The sequence below is a fragment of the Ailuropoda melanoleuca genome, chromosome 4 (genome assembly GCF_002007445.2).
Source record: "Ailuropoda melanoleuca isolate Jingjing chromosome 4, ASM200744v2, whole genome shotgun sequence".
Lineage (NCBI taxonomy): Eukaryota > Metazoa > Chordata > Mammalia > Carnivora > Ursidae > Ailuropoda > Ailuropoda melanoleuca.
This window is the reverse complement of record NC_048221.1, coordinates 67,658,541-67,683,107: the sequence shown is the minus strand read 5'-3', so window position 1 is coordinate 67,683,107 and position 24,567 is coordinate 67,658,541. Positions and strand designations below refer to the sequence as shown.

Below are 24,567 nucleotides of genomic sequence, written 5' to 3'. Positions count from 1 at the left end.
CAGCAACTTCTTGCTAGACACGTCTCCAGAGGCAAGGGACACAAAAGCAAAAATGAACTATTGGGACTTCATCGGGATAAAAAGCTTCTTCACAGCAAAGGAACAGTCAACAAAACTAAAAGGTAACCTATGGAATGGGAGAAGATATTCACAAATGATACATCAGATAAAGGGCTGGTATTCAAAATCTATAAAGAACTTATCAAACTCAACACCCAAAACCCAAAAAATCCAGTCAAGAAATGGGCAGAGGACATGAACAGACATTTCTCCGAAGAAAACATACAAATGGCTAACAGACACATGAAAAAATGCTCCACATCACTTGGCATTAGGGAAATACAAAGCAAAACCACAATGAGATACCATCTCACACCTGTCAGAATGACTAAAATGAACAACTCAGGAAACAATAGATGTTGGGAAGGATGAAGAGAAAATGGAACACTTTTGCACTGTTGGTGGGAATGCAAACTGGTGCAGCTACTCTAGAAAACAGTATGGAGGTTCCTCAAAAAGTTAAAAATAGAGCTACCCTATAACTCAGCAATTGTACTACTAGGTATTTATCCAAAGGATACAAACATAGTGATTCGAAAGGTTACATGCATTCCCATATTTATAGCAGCAATGTCCACAAGAGCCAAACTATGGAAAGAGCCCAGATGTCCACTGATGGAAGAATGGATAAAAAAGATGTGATATATAATGGAATATTACTCAGCCATTAAAAGAATGAAATCTTGACATTTGCAACAACGTGGATGGAACCAGAGGGTATTATGCTAAGCAAAATAAGTCAGTCAGAGAAAGACTAATGCCATACAATTTCACTCATATGTCGAATTAGGAAACAAAATTGATGAACATATGGGAAGGGAAGGAAAAGAAAAATAAAAGATAAAAACAGAGGGAGACAAAACATAGAGAACAAACTGAGGGTTTCTGGAGAGAATGTGGGTGGGGGGATGGAGTAATTGGGCAATGGGCATTAAGGAGGGCACTTGATGTAATGAGCATTGGGGGTAATATGCAATGATGAATCACTAAATTCTACCCTGAAATTAATAATACACTATATGTTAACTAACTTGAACTTAAATAAAACCAAAAAATAAATAACTTAATTTTTAAAAATTAAAAATCAATCAATAAATGGTGTTGGAGAAACTGGACAACTACATGCAAAAGAATGAAACTGGGCCACTTTCTTACACTGCACGCAAAAATAAACTCAAAAAGTTTTAAAAATCAAAATGTGGAACTTGATACTTTAAAACTACTAAAAGAAAACATAGGCAGTAATCACTTGGATATTGGTCTTAGCAACATATTTATGGATATGATTCCTCAGGCAAGGAAAACAAAAGTAAAAACAAACTATTGGGACTGTACCAAAAAAGAAAAAAAAAGAAAACATAAGAAACTGCATTCATGATTTTGAGTTAGGCAATGGCTTCTTAGATAAAACACTAAAAGTACAAGAGAAAACAACAAAAGAAAACAATACAGAAATTGGACTTTACCAAATAAAAGCTATGTACTATAAGTGATACCACTGAGAAAGTGAAAAGGCAACCAACAGAATGGGATAAAAATTTGAAGATTATATATCTGATAAGGGTCTAGTATCCAGAATATATAAAGAAAACTTACAACTTGACAAGAAAATAACCCAATTAATAAACAGGCAATGAATCTGAATAGACATTACTCCAAAGATACAAAAATGGCAAATAAACACATGACAAGATATTCATTACCCACAGCCATCAGGAAAATACACAAATCAAAACAATACCACTTTACACCCACTAAAATGGCTATTAAAAAAAAAGACATAATAACAAGTACTGGTGAGGACATGGAGAAATTGGACCCCCAAACATTGCTGATGAGGATGTAAAATGGTGCAACTGCTTGAAAAACAGATTGGAGTTTCCCAAAATATTACTATATGACCCAGGAAGTTCACTCCTAGATACATTTAGAAAATACATGTCTGGGGCAGCTGGGTGGCTCAGCTGGTTAAGCATCTGCCTTTGGCTCAGATCATGATCCCAAGATCCTGGGATCAAGCCCCACCTCAGGCTCCCTGCTTAGTGAAGAGCCTGCTTCTCCCTCTCCCTCTGCTGCTCCCCCTGCTTGTGTTTTTTCTCTCTCCCTGTCAAATAAATAAATAAAATCTTAAAAGAAGAAAAGAAAAGAAAAGAAAAGAAAAAATATATCCACACAAAGACTTGTACATGAACGGCTCTTCATAATAGCCAAAAGGGGGAAACAATCTAAATATTCATCAACTCCTGAATGGATAAATAAGATACAGTATACCCATACGATGCAATATAATTTAGCAATAAATGAAAGAAGTACCAATCCCTGTTATAATATAGAAAGTCCTTGAAAACATTATGTTATGTGAGAGAAGCCAGTCACAAAACACCATATGCATTTGGTTCCTTTTATGTGAAATGTCCAGAATAGGCAAATAAGAGAAACAGCAAGATGCTTAGTTGTCAAAAGGTTGTGTGTGTGGAGGGGAATAAGGAGTGAGTGATTGTTAATGGGTACGGTGTTTCTTTTAGGATGAAAGAAAATATTCCATAATTAGATTGTGATGATGGTTGCACAACTCTGTGAATACACTAAAAACCATTCAGTTATATACTTTAAATAGGTGAGTTATATGGTATGTGAAGTAAATCTCAATAAAGTCATTAAAAGGAAGAACAGAGCAAGAGGGAAGAACTGTAGTTCTGACTCGGAGGAAATGTTTTAGGGATAGGAACAAGGTATATATTCTCAGTACCAGAGAACATCACAAATAAGCCCCGATGTCTACAAGAGAACACTTACTAAGTAAATGAAGATACTTAGAGTGCGGTGGAGGTACAAAAGGTATAAATGTGTTGCACTTTATTCCTCTAGAACACTAGAACAATATAGGTTGTTTTAGAAAACTAGTTTTGGCCATGTTGGTAAAGTTGGTTCAACATTTAGAGATCTGATACTGCACTTGTTAATCATCCTAGCATTTATTAAACAACTACTTACATTTTCAGCATGGTGAGAGATGGAAAAACTTAAACAATGGGTCCAAGTATATCTGATAAAACAAAGCAAAAACAAATGAAGTGGGGACACAGTTAAATATGCTTTCATCCATTCAACATACATTTAAAGACGACCTGTAATGTACAAAGCACTGCTTTGAATAGGAAAAGGCTGGGGATAAAGATATAAATGAGTAAAAATATATTCTTTCACTTAAAAATATCCAAAGTCTATTAAAAATGAAAACATGAAGACAAATAGATGTAATACAAGGCAATTACGTAATACATGCCTAAAAGGGTTAAGCATTTTATTGGGAGGTCAGAGAAGGGTAAAGTAATTTAGAGTTGATGGGATTAGAGACTTCAAAAGCCTTCTAGCTATTGACTTCTCTCTCATTTTCTCTCTTAAAACAAACAAATATTAAAAGTTAATATTTATGAATTTTTGGTTTTATTTTAATATTATAAAAGATACAAATAGTTATTTAACGTTTTTAAGACAACAGTCTTCAGCCAGCCTCATTCTCACCTATGCATTCCCCTTTCTCAAAGGCAATCATTTTACTCTTTAGTTGATTGTTTAGGTATCCTTGTCTCTAAATAACATACTTATATTGTTATTTCTTGGTTTTTAAGTTTTAGCCATTATCTATTGACTTCCCACTATGAAAGAAGAAAATTTAGTTTTAGTTCCCTCCCAGGCTTTTATCACACATTGCGTCTTTCCCCTTCCTTCATCTTCTCGTTAATTAATTTTATAAGTTTTCTTAGATTTATATTCAGCATTCGCATTATTATGACTATGAAGTACTATTTACAACTGCAGCCATCTGGTAAACCACGCATAATTTTTCTCTTCCTGAACTACTTTCTGTTTTCCCTATCTTGTTTTTCATTTGTTTGATCTCCTATCCTATACCTGCAGAGGACTACCAAATCTTTTTCTTCAGCCAAGTTTTCTCTCTTAAGTCTCAAACCTATGCATTTCTTTACTATTTCAACAAATAATAAAAACATCTACTGACCACCTACCACATTGACATTGTACTGAGACTAAACACTCTAGATATATTATTATCTCAGTTAATCCACATGATACTATTTTGAGTTGGATACTATTATAGACACATCTTTTACAAATAAGGAAAATAAAGTTTAGGAAGTTTAACTTAATTAAGTACACAGCTAGTAAGTGTAGAGACATGATTCAAAGTCAAGCAGTGTGACTCTAGAACCTATGATTTTAACCACCTATATTCTATATTCTTTCAACGAATATGTATCAACTGGAAGCCACCATAATTCTAGCAAAGTCTGTACCATGATAAATAAATCAGACTATTCTCCCTAACTTCATGGAGCTCACAGTCTAGCAGGTATGACATACAAACAAGACCACACAATAAGAATGCAATGGAGTACAAAGGATAAGTAAAATTAATAACAAATAGAAGAATACATAAGAATGCAGACAAGAAATCTAGTTAGACTTCCATTTTTTAAAGGAAATATTTGTTGAGCACATACTATGTGCCAGGCATTATGACAGGGGCTGAGGACACAATGTTTTTGTTTTTTTTTTTTTTGTGATTTCATTTATTAGAAATCTTAAGGAAACGCAAATCAAGAGAGATAGAAAGTAGATTTAATAGGGTGGGAATGAGGGTTGGGAATGGGAACAATGGTTAAATGTAAATGAGCATAAGGAATCATATTTGGGTGATTAAAATGTTCTAAAACTGGATTCTGATATTTGCACAGCTTGGTAAATTAAAAAAATTTAATTGTACACTTAAAATAAGTACATTTTATGGTATATAGGTTATATCTCAGTAAAGATGTTATAAATTTAGCTAAATTTCATTAGTTTATTTTTGGTCATCCTTATTTACAAAAAAGGCAAAGGAGACTCACTCAAGGAGATAATGCAGTTAAAGCTTTTTTTTTTTTACATTAGAATTTATATCTCCAGATATAGTTTCTGTCTGCCTGTCTCTGATTCAATACTGAAAGACATTTACCTGAATCTCATTTTACCCACTCTATTAGTGAATCTACTTTCCATTATACAGGGTAATTCCTTTTCTATCTCCACTGTATGTGGCGGTTCATTTGATTACTTTCCTGCTGGGGAAAGTATGCCTAAAAGGAACATGTGAAAGCCTAGACTTTTTTTTTTTTAATCTTTTTATTTATTTTTTTATTTTTATTTTTTTAAATTTTATTTTATTATATTATGTTAATCACCATACAGTACATCCCCAGATTCCGATGTAAAGTTTGATGCTTCATTAGTTGCGTATAACACCCAGTGCACCATGCAATACGTGCCCCTTACTACCCATCACCAGTCTATCCCATTCCCCCACCCCCTCCCCTCTGAAGTCTTCAGTTTGTTTCTCATAGCTGAGGACAAAATGTTAAGCCAAATGAGAATTTTCCAGGCTGGGAGGGGGAATGAGAGAGAAAAAGTGAGTGATCCAGGCAGAGGAAAGAGCACGTGCAAAGGCCAAGAGATAAAAGAGTATAAACTGTTCCAAGTGCTGAAAGTAATTTAGAATAACTATAATACATAATTGTAATGTGGGAGGGATGGGTTATGACACTCAAGAGATTAAAAAAAAGAAGAACCAAATCAGAGAGCTCTGTGATGGTGATGTTAAAGAACTTGGGCTTTAATATTAATATTTTATGCCAAATTTGGTACTCACAGTGTATGTGTGTGGAGAGGGATGTGATTGTATTTGTGTTTTAAAACTATTTCTTTGATTACAGTGTAAAGAATGGATTAAATTAAAGTATGACTGAAAGAAGAGAGCAAGTAGGAGGCTATTGCATTATTCTAGATTAAGAGGTTGTTATGATCTGGATTACAGTAAGAAGAGAAAAAAGTAGGTTCATTCCAAAGATATTTATGAGATAGACTTGCCAGGAATTGGGGATAATTCATTCCCTTATTTGTTCCAGAAGAATTTATAGAATACCTAGTATGTGTCAAGCACTGTGCTATACTCCAGCAGATACAATGGTGAAGGCAGCTATAATCCCTTGCCTTGATATATCTTACAGTACAGAAGACAGATACAAGACAAATAATTATACAAATAACTAATTACAACTGTCTTCTAAAGGAGAAATATTGGGGGTTTTTACAGGAGAATCTGACCCAGTTAGACCAATGTTAGGAGTCAGAGAAAACTTTAGAAAATGACTTTTTTATTGTGGTAAATACACATAGTAATTACCATTTTAACCATTTAAAATTATACAATTCAATGGCATTAAGTGCATTTGTAATGTTGTATAACCATTACCATTATCTTGTTCTAAAACTTGTCTATCACCTAAACAGAAACCCTATCCCCACTAAGCTGTCCCTCTCCATTGCCCTCTAGCAGCCAGTAATCTGCATTCTGTCTCTATGGATTTGCCTATTGTGGATATTGCATATGAATGGAATCTTAAAATATGTGGTTGTATGTCTGGATTCTTTTACTTAGTTTTCAAGGGCTATCCCTGTATCAGTAATTCATTCATATTTATGACTAATTCCACTGTAGGGCTAGATCACATTCTGTTTATTCATTCATCAGTTGTTGGACGTTTGAGTTGTTTCTACCTTTTGCTTATTTCAAATTAGTGCTATGAATATTCATGTACAAATATTTGTTTGAATACTTTTTCAGTTCTTTTGGATATATACTTAGGAGTCGAATTGCTGGGTCATATGGTAGTTCTATGTTTAATTTATTGAGGAACTGCCAAACTATTTCCTGCAGTGGCTGCACCATTTTATATTTCCACCAGCAGTGGATTCCAATTTCTCTACATCCTCAACGGTATTTGTTATTGTCTATCTTTCCTTTGATAGCCATCCTAGTGATATGTTATTGTAGTTTTGATTTCCATTTTCCTAATAACTAATGAGAATGAGTATCTTTGCACGTACTTATTGACTACTGGTATATCTTCTTTGGAGAACTGCCTACTCAAGTCCTTTGCCCATTTTTTAATTGGGTCGTTTTTTGTTGTCAGGTTGTAAAAATTCTTTATTTTTCTGGATATTAACACCCTTATCAGATACATGATCTGCAAATATTTTCTCCTATTATTTGGGTTATCTTTTACTTTCTTGATAGTGCCTTTTGATGAACAAAGATTTTAATTCTGAAGTCCAATTTATCTATTTGTGTTGTTGCTTGTCATTTAAGTCATATGTAAGAAACCACTGTGAAATCCAAGGCTATGAAGATTTGACTCTATGTTTTCTTCAAGGAGTTTTATAATTTAGCACTTAATTTTAGATTATGATCCATTTTGAGTTGATTTTTGTATGTGGTGTGTAAGGGTCCAGCTACACTCTTTTGCCTGTGATTATCCAGGTGTCCCAGCATCACTGCTGAAGAGACTATTCTTTCTCCATTGAATGGTCTTGGCACCTTTGCCAAAAATCAATTGACCATAGATGTATGGGTTTATTTCTAGACTTTCAATTCTATTCCATTCATCCATATGTCTATCCTTATGCCAGTACTACACTATTTTGATTACTGCAGCTTTGTAGTAACTTTTGAAATTGGGAAATGTGGCTCCTCCAACTTTGTTGTTCTTTTTTTTTTACTAATAATTTTTTATTATATTATGTTAGTCACCATACAGTACATCCCTATATTTTGATGTAAAGTTCCATGATTCATTACCCGCGTGTAACAACTTTGTTCTTCTGTTTCAAGACTGGTTAGGATATTCTGGGTCCCTTGCAATTCCATATAAATTTTAAGATTGGCTTTTCCATTTCTACAAAAAAAAACAAAACAAAGCAATACTCTACTGGGATTTTGATAAGGATTGTATTTAACCTGAAGATGGTTTGGGGGAATATTGCCATCTTAACAATATTAAGCCATCTAATCCATGAATGTGGGAAGGTTTTTCACTTAATTAGGTCTTCATTAATTTCTTCCAGCAATACTGTGTAGTAGGAAATGACATTTAAGTTGACATTTAAGTGTGTGGAGTGAGAGGGGAATGGAGTGACCTGAGATGGCATGTGGGCACAGGGCTCAGGCACCTGCATGGTAGCTGATGACACTCTACCATGGGAAACAAAGGCAGAGAATGCAAGGGGGAGACATTGTTGAATTTAGTTTAGATGTATTGAATGAAACACAACACCCATGAGATATTTAACTTGGAAGATTAACAATCTTCTTTCAAAACACCCTTACTTCAGCAAGAGTGGATGCTTTGTATTGAACATGACATTTCAAAGCTGAAAGCTCTTTTTCAGATTTTTTTTTTGTCATCAAGAAAAGAATATGTTTCATATAGTTTTTGTATTGTGTATTTTACGACAGTCTCTACCATATCAATAGGCTATTATATATTTATCTCAAGTGATTAGAATCTCATTTAAAATGATATGTGTTCTAAAATATTAACATAAGAAAAATCCTTTCTTTGAGTTTCAACATAGAATACAGTTGCAGTTTCCCAACCTTTGCATAATGTTGACCCCTTCATACTTAGCATATAATTTTCCTTTAAACATTCTGTAATTAACGGCACAAGTCAAGTATAGTATAGTTCTAATCAAGTATGGAAATATTTTCTCACGTACTTCATTCCTATTCTCTCAGGTTCCCCTCCCCACATACTGCCCTCCACATAAAACAAATGTTACATGCAAATGACAGGTGACACTCAGCTCCTTGTCAGCTCTTCTAGGAGGTACATAGACTAAAATTAATGCTGTGGTGACCTAGTGCTTAGGTCACTATATCACTTACCAAAGGTTAATTTTGCATATTTATCAGTATATTACTTAATTCTAGCAAGAACAACATATTTGTATATTACTCTCCAAAATGTTTATGAAAAGGACATCTTATTTTAAATTATTCAATTTTTAAAACCAGTCTGTAATGACTGTCTTGAACTAGATGAGTAAACCTCAAGGTTTTTAAAAATCAAACTAAAGTGAATATATAGCATGAATTTATAGTAAAATATCAGAGTACTAGTGATTAAATAAGACCTAAATAAGGGCACTGTCCTACTGTAGAGTTACTGCATATAACTATATAAAATGAGAAATTGTCTACTTGATATGAATATTATTAATGACAGGACTTTTTTTATTAAAATGCAAGAATACAAATAAATAGCTCATATCAATCAGTAAAATACAGTTGTGTTCAGGCTTTAATATCAACATTAAATCAAAGCCTATGGAGAGAAAAGGTAAGAGATTTAGGAAATTTTAGGAGAAATAAGAAAACATCACTAAACTTGTTACTCTACATTACAGACACCTGCCACAGGCAAAAAAATAAATAAATAAAATGGCAATTAAGTTGATTGCAGTACTTTAATATTTTAAAGAAAACTTATTAAAATACAGATTTTTAAAAAATCTTACATTCTTGACAAATAGAGCATCACCTACCTTTCTAAAAATAGTATGGGTAAACACAATTGCAGAAAATGTATGTTAATTAGTGGTACAATATTATGGATTTAAAAACTGTGACACACTCCTAATATCTGCTTCTTTAAAATCAGATTATGGCCTGGAAATTATGTCAGGTTGGTTCCCAAATGGAATATTGGGTCCCAGGCCAGTATTGGTAAACTTTGCCTATTTTGGCACAACTTCTCCAGCAATGAAAGCAAAAATCACAAAGAAAAAATTTAACCAACCAATTATTTGAGATATCAAGAAAGGAAAGGAAATCAGTTTTGTAAAAACACTTTTCCCTCTTTTTATAAGCTTCTTTATTTACTCCGGATAGTTAACATAACAGTGTTCAATAGTGAAGTAAGCAGATTTTACACTCACTATTACTGCACGGATAGAAAGAGCCATATGCATTTTTGTTTTTATAAGTCATCTCAGATCACTGCAATATGGCACATGAGAACAGAGATTCAGAGGCACAAAGATAATAAATACATTTAACATTGTCAAGCATTCAAAAGATAAATGCAATCATGTAGCAAAAAAAAAAAAAATCAGTTTGTAACTTTGACCTTTCCCAAGGATGTGAAGAATCTTTTCGTGTGTCAGAAATCTCTATAGCAAAGATTCCTATAAGAGAGAAAAAAATTGCAAATTAATATATTTAACTTAAAGATTTCACCAATGTATAAAAAATGTATTCTGACATTACTTTGGCAATACTTAAAATTTTTTCCCCAGCCTCTGTGAAGGAAAATAATACAATGTAGTTTTTTCATTCAGCTTTCACAAACTGTGATACAACCATAACATGGAATAATATTCAATAATAAAAATAAATGAACTATTTTTTTCTTTTTAAAAATTTTTTATTCAAATTCAGTTTAGTTAACACATAGTGTATTATTAGTTTCAGGGGTAGAATTTAGTGATTAATCAGCTGCATATAGCACCTGATACTCATTACATCAAGTGCCCTCCTTAATGTCCATCACCCAATTACCATATACCCCTACCCAGCACCCCTCCAGCAACCCTTGCTTGTAATTGTGGTATATGTGTGTTGTGTAAAAAAACCTGCACACACATATACATGAGTGCATGTAAAAATGAATGAAATGCGAATAAGGCCTATGGCCTAGTTAATCATATTGTACCGGTATCAATTTCCTGGTTTGTAAGATATTGCCATTGGGGAAGTTGGGGGATATGTGAGATTATCTGTACTATTTTTGCAACTACTTGTGAGACTGTAGTCACTTCAAAATAAAAAGTATAACAAAGCAAACAAAACTGTGGTGCAGATATACAAGGAAATACTGCTCAGCAGTTAAAAGGAACATGCAACAACATCTGGTCCATACAACCTGGATATATTTCAAAAAATATTATGCTGCATGAAAGTCAGCCACTAGAGGCTATATACACGATTCCATTTATAGGACAACTTTGAAAAGTTAAAACTATGGGGCAGTAAACAGATCAGTGGTTGGGGAAAATAAATTAAGTGCATTGACTGCTGGCTAGGTAATAGGTGGCAGTCAAAATATACCATTTAAAACTAACAGCAAAGGTTACGTAAGAAAAAGGGAATTAATGGCACTATTAAAATTATTAATAGAGGGTGACTACTATAATAAAATACAAACCTTGAATATCAAAAGAAATGACGAAAAGCAAAGAAGAATAGTCAAATTGAGAAATACAATAAATGTCACATGGTAAACACTGTTATCATAAGATAATATGACAGAGTTGAGACCAAATTTCACAGTCATATCAATTATGTGAAAAAGCTTAACTCATCCATTATTTTAAAATGGCTCATAAAGCAAAACTTAAATCCATACTATAAATAAGAGAGATATTTAAAATTCAGTGACTCAGAAAAGCTAAAAATAAAGAGATGGACTAAGATTTGCAAGGCAGGTGGAGACATTAAGTACTTGCAATTCTAATACTAGACAAAGTAGACCCCAAGCCCCTCCCACCTCCAAAAAATTAAATGCATCAGAAAAGTACACTTCATAAAATCCACATCCCACAATGAAGATATGACGGTTCAGAACATCCATGTAGCAAATACAACAATAAACCTACATAAAACAAAATTTATAGGAGATATAAAACGAAATTAAAAAAATTAATAACAGGAGATTTTAAAGCACCAGTCTCAGTAAAACAGGTCAAGTGAATAAAAATTAAGCAATGACATAAAAGAACTAAATAAAATAAAAAAGGTAAATCTCTTAGATATATATACACTAGAAATATATACCTTGATAAGAAAGAATATATCTTTTCAGGTGCACATGAACTACCCACAAAAATTGATCATGTAGTAAAGTACAAAGAAAACATCAGTAGTTTCCACAATAGAAATATTATAAACACTACTCTCTAATCACAATGCAATAACACTAGAAATTTAAAAATGAAATGGAAACACAAAAAGCTCTTCTTACTGGAAATTACAAGATTTTCTATCAAATAACTCTTGGGTAAAAGTGAAAACACAAAAAGAAATTACAGAATTTCTAAAAAATAATAACAAAAACATGACATATCAGAATCTATGCGATACATTTAAAGCAATGATCACTGGAAAATTCATAGCCTAAAATATTTACATCAATAAGAATGAAAGAATGGCAATATATTAATTAAATTCCTAACTTAAAATACTAAGGGAAAAAAACCCAACAAAGTAAATAAAAAGATAGAAGAGGAAAGAAATTATATTATATATAAACAGAACCATAAATTAATAAGATAAAGAAAAATAAATCAAATCAAAATGCTGGTTCTTTGAAGCAATTACCAAAGTAAACAAATCACTGGCTAAGGTAACTAAGAAATAGAAAAGGAAAGTACATATATACAATTAAGAAATGACAATGGAATATAACTATTGATACAAAGGAAATTTTAAAATTCATAAGATAAAGCATTGCTTATTTCTGTGCAAATAAATTAAAAAACTTAGAGAAAGGCACCTCATGGCTCAGTGGGTTAAGTATCTGCCTATGGCTCAGATCATGATCCCAGCGTCCTGGGATGAGACCCACATTGAGAATCCAGTGGGGTGTTTGCTTCTCCTCTCACTCTGCCCCTCCCCTGCTCATGTGTGTGCTCATGCTCTCTCTCTCAAATAAATAAAATCTTTATAAAAAAAAAAAACCTCTAGAGAAAATAGATTTTTAGACAAATAGAAATAAAAAGCTTAAAACAATCCCTCCCACCAAAAAACACCCAGAAGTATACCTCACAAAAAAGAAAGAACCAAGGCTGTGTGGTTTCACAGGTGAACCCAAACAAATCCCTAGAGATCAGATAATCACAAACTACATAAATTGTTTCAAAGCACAGTAAATGAAAAACTCTCAAATTCCTTTTTTGCAGCAAATATAACACTGATATCTAAACTTGTTAAGAGAGTACAAAGAAAAAAATTACAGACCAATATCACAAATATTGATACACAAATCTAAAATAAAATATAAGTGAACATTAAGAATAGAATACACTAAGACCAAGTAAGGTTTATACCATAAATTCAAAGATGGTTCAATATCTGAAAATCTTTTCATATAATTCACATATTAACAGTTTTAAAGAGAAAAACTTTATAGATGCTGAAAAAGCCTTCGAAAAAATTAAACACCCATTCCTAATAAAAAAAAAATCTTGAGAAAATAAAAATGGGCAGATATCATAAAACATTTATACCTCAGTCCTAAAGCCAGCATCTTACATTTATTTGACAAACCCTAGAGGCATTCCCACTTAAGGTCAGAATCAAAACAAGGATGCCCATTTTCTCCACTGCTATTTATCACTATTCTGAAGATACTAGCTATTGAAACTAATTAGAGAATACAATTCAAGAGATAAAAATAGGAAAAGAAGAAATAAAATTATCTCTTTTTTGCAGATGACATGATAACATATCTAGACTCCCCTAAAGAATCAATGACAAAACTTAATGAAACAATAAAAAATATTTAGCAAGATAACATGATGATAAATTAACATTCAAAAAAAGCATTTTTTGAAGGTAAAATGAATGGGGAGAAAAATCTAAAGATAAAATATTTAGGAATAATCTTAAGCATGTTCAAAACCTATATAAAGAAAACTGTAACTCATTCTTTTTTTAATAAAAAAAGCTTTTGGTTTGATTTGATTGATTGACTAATTTTTTATTATTATTCTTGAGTGACGCCATGAGTTTGAAAAAATGGGAAGATATCTCTCTTTTTTTTCTGGTTAGGACAGCTCAACATTATCAAGAAGTCAGCTCTCCCCAAGTTAACTGATAAATTTAATGTGATTCTAAAAAAAAATTCCAATGGGCCTTTTAAATTGGAGCTAGACAAGCTGATGCTAAATTTCATATGGAAAATAAACTCACATGAAAATATAGGCAAAGACTTTTTTTTTAAGATTTTATTTATTTATTTGGCAGAGAGAGAGACAGCCAGCAAGAGAGGGAACACAAGCAGGGGGAGTTGGGAGTGGAAGAAGCAGGCTCCCAGTGGAAAAGCCCGATGTGGGGGCTCGATCCCAGAACTCCAGGATCATGCCCTGAGCTGAAGGCAGACGCTTAATGACTGAGCCACCCAGGTGCCCCGAAAAAATACTGGCAAAGACTTAAAAGGAAGAGCTCTTATAGGCACTAACCTAGTGGTATGCTGGAGGTGGCTCACGGCTGATTGTAAATATTCAGAAATTTTGTGAGCTGGTGGTTAAACTAGCTTGGTAGCTTGAAACTGTACAATATATTTATAGAATGTATAGAATTGTGTAATCACTATATTGTACACCAAGACTAAGATAACATTGTACGTCAATTACACTTCAAAAGGAAGGAAGGAAGGCAGGAAGGAAGGAAGACAGGGAGAGAGAAGGAGGTTAAGAGAGAAAGAAAGAAAGAAAGAGAGAGAGAGAGGGAGGAAGGAGGGAGGGAGGGAGGAGGGAGGGAGAGAGGGAGGAAGGAAGGGAGAAAGGGAGAAACTGGCCACAGTAGGCATATTCACACCACTGAAATTGGAAAATGCTACAAATCAGGGCTTCTCCTTCCCCTTCTCTGGAGAGCCAGTTTACCAACAAACCATCAGACTAGTCCTTAAAAAATTAAAAATATTACAAAGGCTCTATAATTAAAATAGTACAGGACTTGAACATAAATAAACCCAAAGGAACAGAAGAGAAAATCCAGAGAGAAACTGGAATCACTCGGACAAAATCTTTTTAATAAATGATCTTGGGACAACTCGTTAGTCACTTGGAAAAAGAAAGATTAGATCCATTCTTCATACCATATACAAAATAAACTCTAAATGGATCAGAAATCTAAGCGTGAAAAGTAAAACTATATATATATATATATATATATATATACACACACACACACGTGTGTGTATATATACAAAACTTATATAAATTCTAAAACATTAAAACTAAAAATCTGATTACCTCAATTATCTGAGTGTAAGGAAAGATTTTTCTAACTATAAACAGAAATGCAGATGCTTAAAATATATTTAAAAATTTGACTTCATAAAAGTAGAAACTTTTCCATGTGAAAAATAGTTTAAGAAAAATCAAAAGAAAAAAATGACAAAATGGAAGAAAATATTTACAACATATATCAGTAATAAAAGGCTAATTTCCCACATTTATAAAAAACATTAACAAAAAGAGAACATTCCATTAGAAAAATGCGCAAAATAAATGGACAATTTAAAAAAAGATATAAAACAGTCCTTAAACATATGAAAAGATATTCAAATTCACTCATAAAAAGAGAAATGCAAATTAAAACTACACTGAAATACCATTTCTTACCCACCATACTGTCAAAAGTTCAAGAACTTGACAGTATACTCTGCTGATAAGGCTGTAGGGAAACAGGCACTCTCATTCATAGCTGGTAGGAGTGCAAAACACTACAACCCCTATAGAGGGGAATTTGGCACTACTTAACCAAACTATATACATACACATTTACCCCTTGACCCAGAAATCCTGCTTCTAGGAATCTATCCTGAAGATACACCTCCACCAATATGAAAACACATTCATTACAGCCTTATTTATAATTCCAAATTGTTGAAAACTACCTAAATGTTCAAATATAGGAGGTCAGTTGCATAATTATGGTACATTCATAAAATGGAATACTATGCAGCTGTAAAAAGGAACAAGGAAAATCACTATGAATATGAAGTGACTTCTAAAAGAGGTGAGAAAACTAAGTGTAAAGAAGCATATACAGTATGCTACATTTTGCATATGAAAAGAAAAATAAGAAAAATATATCTGAATGTCATTATCATAAAATCATAAAGCAATATGGGCGACATGGGATGGATGGTATACAGGAGAAAGTAACACTTCTCTGAGTATTACTTTTTGCAGAGTTTTCACTTTCAAAAGCACATTAATCTACCTATTCAAAAATAAAGCTAAATCAAGGAAAAAACTAAGAAGGAGAAAAATGAAAAGTGAAAGCAAACTGAAGTAAATGAATCTAATATTATTTTAAATGCATATCATAATCACAGCAAAAGGGGAAAAAAGGAATTAATCCAAATAATATATAAACTCAGTATTTGACTACATGCCCTCAAGATTTGGGCAGAGTAGTGTATGAAGACAGGAATTACAAATAGATCATGAACTTTCATGTTGGTCTATTTAATGCAGTGATACAGGTGAAGAAATTTTGAAACTATTTTAGAGGCACTCTCGGATTGAGCAAAAGAGTAACTATGTGCATATTGCTGATAAACACACTGATGTTGAGCCAGGGTTCTCACTGTATCACTGTAGAAGAAAGGACATACAAATACAAAATGGAAAAAGGGAAGGAAGAAACCTGGAAGGACAGTTTGGAACTGGAGGTATTGGTTATATTTTTAAAATGTGTGTGTGTGTGTGTGTGTGTGTACCCATGCATGCATGGAGAGAGAGGAAACATATGCAAAAGCGTGAGTACATAAGACAGCAAATGTGTTGTCTCAAACACAGAGAAAGCAAATGGGGTAAAATTTTAACAGTAATGAGTACGGGTAAAAGGTATATAGCTATTCTCTACATTATTTTATTTTTATAACTTCTTATAAGTTTGAATTTATTTCCAAATACAAGTATTTTTATAAAATTTGTGACATACAGGAATATATCGAAAATATTTTCCCCTGAAAAATAAACTACTTTCCTATAAAGTGTTTTATGGTGCTATAATTAGCCGATATTTTGTTAATGAAAGTATGTGGAAAAATTTAAGTTTTAGAATAAAAAGAAAATTACATTTTAAAAATATAATTTATGTAAACATTAGATAGAATAAAGATCTTTCATTTTAGCAAATTTATGCAAAACTAATGATCAAAATACTTTTTTATGTCTATATGCCTAATAATGTAATTGTGTTTAAATAGCACTATTAGGGGCGCCTGGGTGGCTTAGTTGTTAAGAGTCTGCCTTCGGCTCAGGGCGTGATCCTGGCATTCTGGGATCGAGCCCCGCATCAGCCTCCTCTGCTGGGAGCCTGCTTCTTCCTCTCCCACTCCCCCTGCTTGTGTTCCCTCTCTCACTGGCTGTCTCTCTCTGTCAAATAAAGAAATAAAATCTTTAAAATAAATAAAATAAAAATAAATAAATAAATAGCACTATTAATGATAGATTGACTTGAGCTACCTTACTCCCTCAAATATTCACTGTATATTGCTATATGGTCTCCAGAGAATGGGTCCTTGAACTACTTACTCTTCTAACGATCGATCTAGGCCTCGGTCAGGAGATCGATGGTGAGCACGTTCTGGTGAATGACATTTTGTATTTGGCTTTATTGTAGAACTCATATGATAAGCATTACTTGAGTAATTCTGGCGGCGAAGTTCTTGTACAGCCCTCTCCCTGAAGCAAAATAGTGCGGCTTTTAAACTTTATATCCAGTGATGTTATTAATACTATCATAAAACTGTAGTTCAGTTCAGACTTTAAAAGTTAAACATCATGAAATTACCAAAATCTGTTGTTATGTAAAAAAAAAAAAAACAACGGGATGGGCTGATGATGGGTGCTGAGGAGGTCACATATTGCATGGCGCACTGGGTGTTGTATGCAAGTAATGAATCATGGAACTTTACATCAAAAACTAGGTATGTACGTATGGTGACTAACATAATATAATTAAAAATATTATAAAATTGAAAAAAAAAACAATGCTTTCCAGACTGAACACTGCATAGAGACAGACTTACCTTTCAAAGCGCTCTGTCCCTAGTTGTCGTTTGGTAATATCTAAATCAGCTTCCAACTGTGTTACAACATTTCTGAACTGGGCCACATCTCTACTCTGGATGGCCCTGTGTAAAATAGTATGAGTGACAGTTGATTAAATTTAAAATATGCCTAGGACTTAGTACATTAAACCATGTTGGCAATGGTTCCTCAGCTGGAACCAAGCCAAACTGTGATTTTCATGGATGTATTAGTACATCTAAAATATGCCAATTTCAGATGCAGTAAATGTGAAAGTAGCCTACTTGAAAAGCCTAAGCTCTCTCAGCCCCATTCAATTAAACCTTCTCTGTCTGTTTCTCTATATTTAAATGGGATAATGTTATATATTATCTATCCATATTATCTATTTTTTAAAGTACTTTGAGGTATTACATGCAAAGTAGTATTATAACCAATCAATACCATTATTAGTCTTTATATATTTATTAAATCAAGTGTTTTGTATATGCTTATAATGAAATTTGATTCATGCAATTTATAATGAAATTTTATATACAAACTATTAAAAACATAAAATCTCTTCAATTTAACAGGATCAAAAGGCACACTATCATAAGGAAGATGATGAAAGCAATGAATGCTGCTTGCACAGAACATTCTATCCTCTTTGCTTGCCAGACAGCACGGCTGACTGCTGAAATCTAAACTTCAGAGATTAAGAACACAAAAGTTTATTATGCTTACCAGTTCTAAGTGATTGTACTTACCAACCAGTTTAAATGCATCCCTAAAGGTGAGGGGGTTGGGCATATTTCAGTAAGGTCAATTTCCAAATACCAGCTGGACAAAGTGATCCTGTAGACCAGTTGAAGATATTACAAAAGCCCAGCTACAGTGACTGAAAAGAATGACTCACAGCTGCCATAACCTGAAAACAGTTTCTCAAGGAAACTGGCCCTGACTTTGCAGCCTTTGCTCAGTCAGGGGCTCCTAGGAGTGACTGATTCCTGAGACCATGATTCCTCCTTTCCCAGGTCCCATGCTCAGATGGGAGGGCAGAGTTGAGGCTGGATGAAAAAGTGGTATAGATGGGACAGTTAACAATAGAGGCTAAAGGTCCGCATCAGTTTTTGTGAGAGGTCACCAAGTTTAATAATAAAGCATTCACTGTCCAGGCGGGCATTTCTACCCAAATTTCTAGCCAAGGGTCTTGTAATAAGATGCTAATGGAGCTAGGGATGCTTAAAAAAACAAAAAAACAAAAAAGAAAAAACACAAAATCAGTGCTCTACAGGAAGTCTTCAGTATTCTGTGAATGTAGGAGTTCATCCAGGTACCCAATATATACTTACAGGTGCATAAGGAAATACTAAGTGATAAATCTAAATACTAAGCAGCAATACCAGGTGGATCCATAAACAGAAAAATTCCTCTGGTTTCAGTAGTGCTTAATTTTTTTCTAAAAACTTGTTATAATATTTCTAAAAGATAATATTATTAGGTCAGACATTCTATTATATCCAAAGCTCTGTTGGAAATAATCAACGAAGATGGTTAAATTTAAATTTAGATAAACACATAATAGAAATGAGTATTAAATCTTAGGCAAATCCCAGTATTTCCGGTCCTCAGTTTAATGAATGGCAAAAGATAGGCACTAAATTGTCTAAACTCCAGCTTTAAAATTCTACTAACCTATAAAGTATCAAAAATTTTAAAAATACAACTTCATGCTACTATATTGCTAACCAACTCACATTTTATTTTCTGCCAAACAAAGGTGTTCTTTAAGAAGCTGAATTTCAGATTCTTTTTCTTGAAGTGCTATCTGAGACTGGTATTCTTTGTCTCGATTGGCCACCAGCAAAGCTTCTAGATTCTGCATGGAGATTCTCTCATTTGTCATCTGACTCCTGAGGAGTTCTATTTCAGAGCGAGCAGAATCTAACTCATTCTCCATCTGTACGATAATAGGAAGATATCTAAACTTATTCCCATTCATTTAACTGATCTATTATCAGACACATAAAATTTCTGTATTAGTTTATAAACTGACAACCTCTTTTAATTTCTTAATTAGAAATTATGTCCTCTTTCTTACCAAACACACACACACAGAATCACTTTTTCCAACTCTCTGATCATATCAAAAAATTCATTAATTTAGCACTTATTAGTAACCCCGAACTGCAAAGGATTTCCATTTCAGCATTTATATTTCTTATGTATTTCTGCAAGACTGACATGGTGCTATACATGACTACTGCTTTGTCCTGAGTTAGGTGAGTTACAAACACCTAACTACCTTGTAGAATATTATTGTCCTTCATAGTTAAGGAAGATAAGGAGTAACTGCACATTCCCTCACTTGCATAAAGCTGTGGAAAGCTTCATTTTTTGAAGGTTTTCTTGAGCCTCAAAAATGGTCTGTAAGCCAAATGTTTCTTCAGAAGGAGGAAAATCAGATATTGCTATTTAGGAAAAAAAAGTATTTTTATCTCATAATACACATTATAATAAATTATATATGTATTTAAAAAGTTAAATGTGAAAAAAATAAAACCCTAAGAAAAGAGAATTTAATAAAGATGAAATTATGGGGGAGGAGTGAGCAGATAGGGGAAGAACTCTATCTGTATCTAGACTAGATACAATTAAAATGATGTATAACCATATAAAAAATAAACATAGCAATGGTCAATAGAAACCTAACCATAATTTACAGGGAAACAACTGGAAGAATATAAACTCAGTTTGTATGGTGACAAATGGTAGCTACACTTGTGGTGAGCACAGCATCCGTATAACCTTATTGAATCATTATGCTGTACACCTGAAACTAATGTAACATTGTATGTTAACTATACTCAAGTCTTTAAAAAATTTTAAAAGGAAACTCAATAAATAAAATGGTTAAATCTTTTTTTTTTTTTAAAGATTTTATTTATTTATTCGACAGAGATAGAGACAGCCAGCCAGAGAGGGAACACAAGCAGGGGGAGTGGGAGAGGAAGAAGCAGGCTCACAGCAGAGGAGCCTGATGTGGGGCTCCATCCCACAACGCCGGGATCATGCCCTGAGCCGAAGGCAGACGCTTAACCGCTGTGCCACCCAGGCGCCCCTAAAATGGTTAAATCTTACTACTGAAAGGAACTCATACGAATTGATGAGAAATATGAATGAATGATACGAACAGATTTACAAAATACAACTCATTAGTAAACATATGGGGAAAAAAAACTACCCTTACTAATAATCGAATGAATACAAAATGAAACAAGATGCTATTCCTAGTCCAGGGTTTCTTAATCTTGACCCTACTCACCTTTTGGGTTGGATAGTTATTTGAGGTAGGGAGGTGCCTTATGCACTTGCGGGGGTATTTAGCAGCATACCTGGCTTCTATTCATTAGAGGCCAATATCATCCCCCGCCCAGTTGTGACAATCAAAACTGTCACCAGGGGCGCCTCAGTGGCTCAGTCAGTTAAGTGTCTGACTTAGGATCAGGTCATGATCTCAGGGTTCTGTGTCGGGCTCCATGCTCAGCAGGGAGTCTGCTTCTCTCTCTCTCTCTCCCTCTGCCCTTATTCCACTTGTGCTTTCTCTCTCTGTGTCTTTCTCTCTCTCTCTCTCTCTCAAATAAATAAATAAATAAATAATCTTAAAAAAAAGTCTCCAGACATTGCTAAATAGCTACAGGGGAGCAAAATCTCTTTTAGTTGAACCACTGTTCTAGTTTATCAAATTGGCAAATTTTTTGGTGTGTACCAATTAACATTAAAATGGGCAATGGCAATTTCATACACTCTGCCAGGAGGAATACAAAATGGAGCAACATTTTTTTTTTAGCATCACTTTTTTTGCCAATAACTTTATTGGATTATAATTTACATATCATACAACTCACCCACTTAAAGGTACAATTGATCTGTTTTTTTGTTTGTTTTTATTTAAATTCCAGTTAGTTAACATGTAGTGTAATATTAGTTTCAGGAGTAGAATTTAGTTTGTCTTTCTCTAACTGACTTATTTCACTTAGTATAATACACTCTAACTCCATCCACATAATTGCAAATGGCAAGGTTTCATTCTTTTTAATGGATGAGTAATAATGATGCAGAAAAAGGATTTGACAAAATACAGCATCCTTTCTTGATAAAAACCCTCCACAAAGTAGGGATAGAGAAAACATACCTCAACATCATAAAGGCCATGTATGAAAGACCCACAGCTAATACATCCTCCATGGAGAAAAACAGAGCTTTTCCCCTAAGGTCAGGAACACGACAGAGATGTCCACTCTCACCACTGTTGTTCAACATAGTACTGGAAGTCCTAGCCTCAGCAATCAGACAACAAAAAGAAATAAAAGGCATCCAAATTGGCAAAGAAGAAGTCAAACTTCCACTCTTTGCAGATGACATGATACTCTATGTAGAAAACCCAAAAGACTCCATAAAAACTTGCTAGAACTGATGCAGGAACTCAGCAAAATTGTAGGATATAAGATCAATGCACAGAAATCTGTTGCATTTCCCTAGACCAACAATGAAGCAGCAGAGAGAGAAATCAAGGAATCAGTCCCATTTACAATTGTACCAAAACCCATAAGATATCTATAAATAAACCTAACCAAAGAGGTAGAAAAGCTATAGTCTGAAAACTATAGAACACTCATGAAAGAAACTGAGGAAGACACAAAGAAATAGAACATTCCATGCTCATGTATCAGAAAAGCAAAGCTGTTAAAATGTCTATACTACCCAAAGCAATCCACACATTTAATGCAATCCCTATCAAAATACCACCAGCATTTTTCACAGAGCTAGAACAAACAATCTTAAAATTTGTATGTAACCTCAAAAGACCCCAAAGAGCTAAAGCAATCTTGAAAAAGAAAAACAAATCTAGAGCCATCACAATTCTGGACTTCAAGCTCTGTTCCACTGGCCTGTATGTCTTTCCTCATGCTGGTATTATGCTACCTTGATTACTGTACTTCTATAGCTAGTTTTGAAATTGGGAAGTGCTAGTTCTCTGATTTTGTTCTTTTTCTTCTCTTTTTTTTAAAAAAAGGTTTTATTTATTTATTAGAGAGAGAGAGAGAGAGAGAGAGAGAGAATGAGCAAGGGGGAGGGGTAGAGGGAGAAGCAGACTCCCTGCTGAGCAGGGAGCCCAATGCTGGGCTCAATTCCAGGACCCTGAGATCATGACCTGATCTGAAGGCAGATGCTTAACTGACTGAGCAACCCAGGCACCTCAGATTTTGTTATTTTTCAAGATTGTTTTGGCTGCTCTGGGTCACTTGAACTTCCATATTAATTTTATATCATCTTGCCAATTTCTACAAAGAAACCAGCTGAGATTCTTACAGGCATCGTATTGAATCTGTAGATCAATTTAGGGGTAGTATTGCCCTTTTAATGATGTTTAGTCTTCTAATTCCATGGATATAAGATGTCTTTTCATTTACTTAGGTCCTCTTTAGTTTTTTTTAGCAATGTTCTCTAGTTTTGTAAAGTACAAGTTTTGCACTTCTTTTGTTAAGCTTATACCTCAGTATTTTATGTCCTCTTGGTGCAATCACTTTTGATACAATCCCATCTGATGGAATTGTCCTATTTTCATTTTTTGGATTATTCATTGCTAGTATATAGAGATGTAACTGATTATTGTATATTTATCTTGTATCCTGCAACCTTGATGAACTCATTTATTAATTTAGGTTTTTTAGCATATCCCTTAGGATTTTCCATATCCAAGATCATGTCCTCTGTGAATAAAGATAGTTTTACTTCTTTATCAATCTGAATGCCTTTTATTTCTTTTTCTTCCTTAATTGCTCAGGCTAGAACCTCTAGTACAATGTTGAATGAAGAGGTGAGGAGGACATTCTTACCTTGTTACTGATAAGAAAGGGGGAAAGCATTTAGTCTTTCAACATTAATTATGATGTTAACTCAGGGATTATCATAGATGCTCTTTATCAGGTGAAGTTCCCTTCTATTCCTAGTTTATATTGTTGTTATCATGAAATGGTGCTGGATTTTGTCAAATGCTTTTTTTGCATCTATTGAGGTGATTGTTGGTTTTTGCTCTTTATTCTAATGACATATTTCACTAATTGGTTTTCAAGTATTAAACCAACCTTGCATTCTGGGGATACATCCACTTGATCATGGTAAAAATTAATTTTACATGCTTTTAGATTCAGTTTTCTAGTAGTATTTCCTAGAGGATTTTTCATCTAAATCCATAAGAGATATTGATCTGCAGTTTTCTTTTTTTAATATTTTTTTATTATATTATGTTAGCCACCATACAGTACATCCCTGGTTTTTTATGTAAAGTTTGATGATTCATTAGTTGCGTATAACACCCAGTGCACCATGCAATACGTGCCCTCCTTAATACCCATCTGCAGTTTTCTTATGCTGTCTTTGATTTGGGCATCAGGGTAATACTGGCTTTATTGGGGAAAGTTCTTTATTTTTGGAAGAGTTTGTCAAAATCTGTACCAATTAATCTTTAAACATTGGAAGAGTTTACAACTAAAGCCATCTGGGCCTCAACTTCTCTTTATGGGAGTTTTAAAATCACTAATTCAGTCTCTTTACTTGTTATAGATATATTCAGATTTTCTATTTTTTCTTAGGTCAGTTTCAGTATTTTCTGTCTTTCTGGGAATATACTGATTTCACCTAACTTATGTAATCATTGGCATTTAGTTGCTCATAATATTCCTTCAGAATCCTTTTATTTTCTGTAAGATTGGTAGTGATGTCCCCTTTCAT

The 24,567-nt window shown here is 33.6% G+C and overlaps 1 protein-coding gene across 9 annotated transcripts in view; it reads right to left on the bottom strand.

Annotated features, from left to right (window-relative positions):
• Positions 1-9,253: 9,253 nt before the first annotated feature.
• The window catches only part of TSGA10 (testis specific 10), a 142,931-nt gene continuing 127,617 nt past the window's right edge, over positions 9,254-24,567 (bottom strand). For 8 of the 9 annotated variants that reach the window (XM_034659003.1, XM_034659002.1, XM_034659005.1 and 5 more), the window contains 4 exons: positions 19,530-19,732; positions 17,790-17,894; positions 17,293-17,442; positions 9,254-10,146 (listed from right to left, as the gene is read on the bottom strand). In XM_034659003.1, the coding sequence (XP_034514894.1) occupies positions 10,122-10,146; positions 17,293-17,442; positions 17,790-17,894; positions 19,530-19,732 (483 nt within the window). In that variant the 3' untranslated portion in view covers positions 9,254-10,121. Of the gene's footprint in view, positions 10,147-17,292; positions 17,443-17,789; positions 17,895-19,529; positions 19,733-24,567 lie in introns of those variants that run through there. The other variant, XR_004624828.1, reaches the window with a different exon arrangement.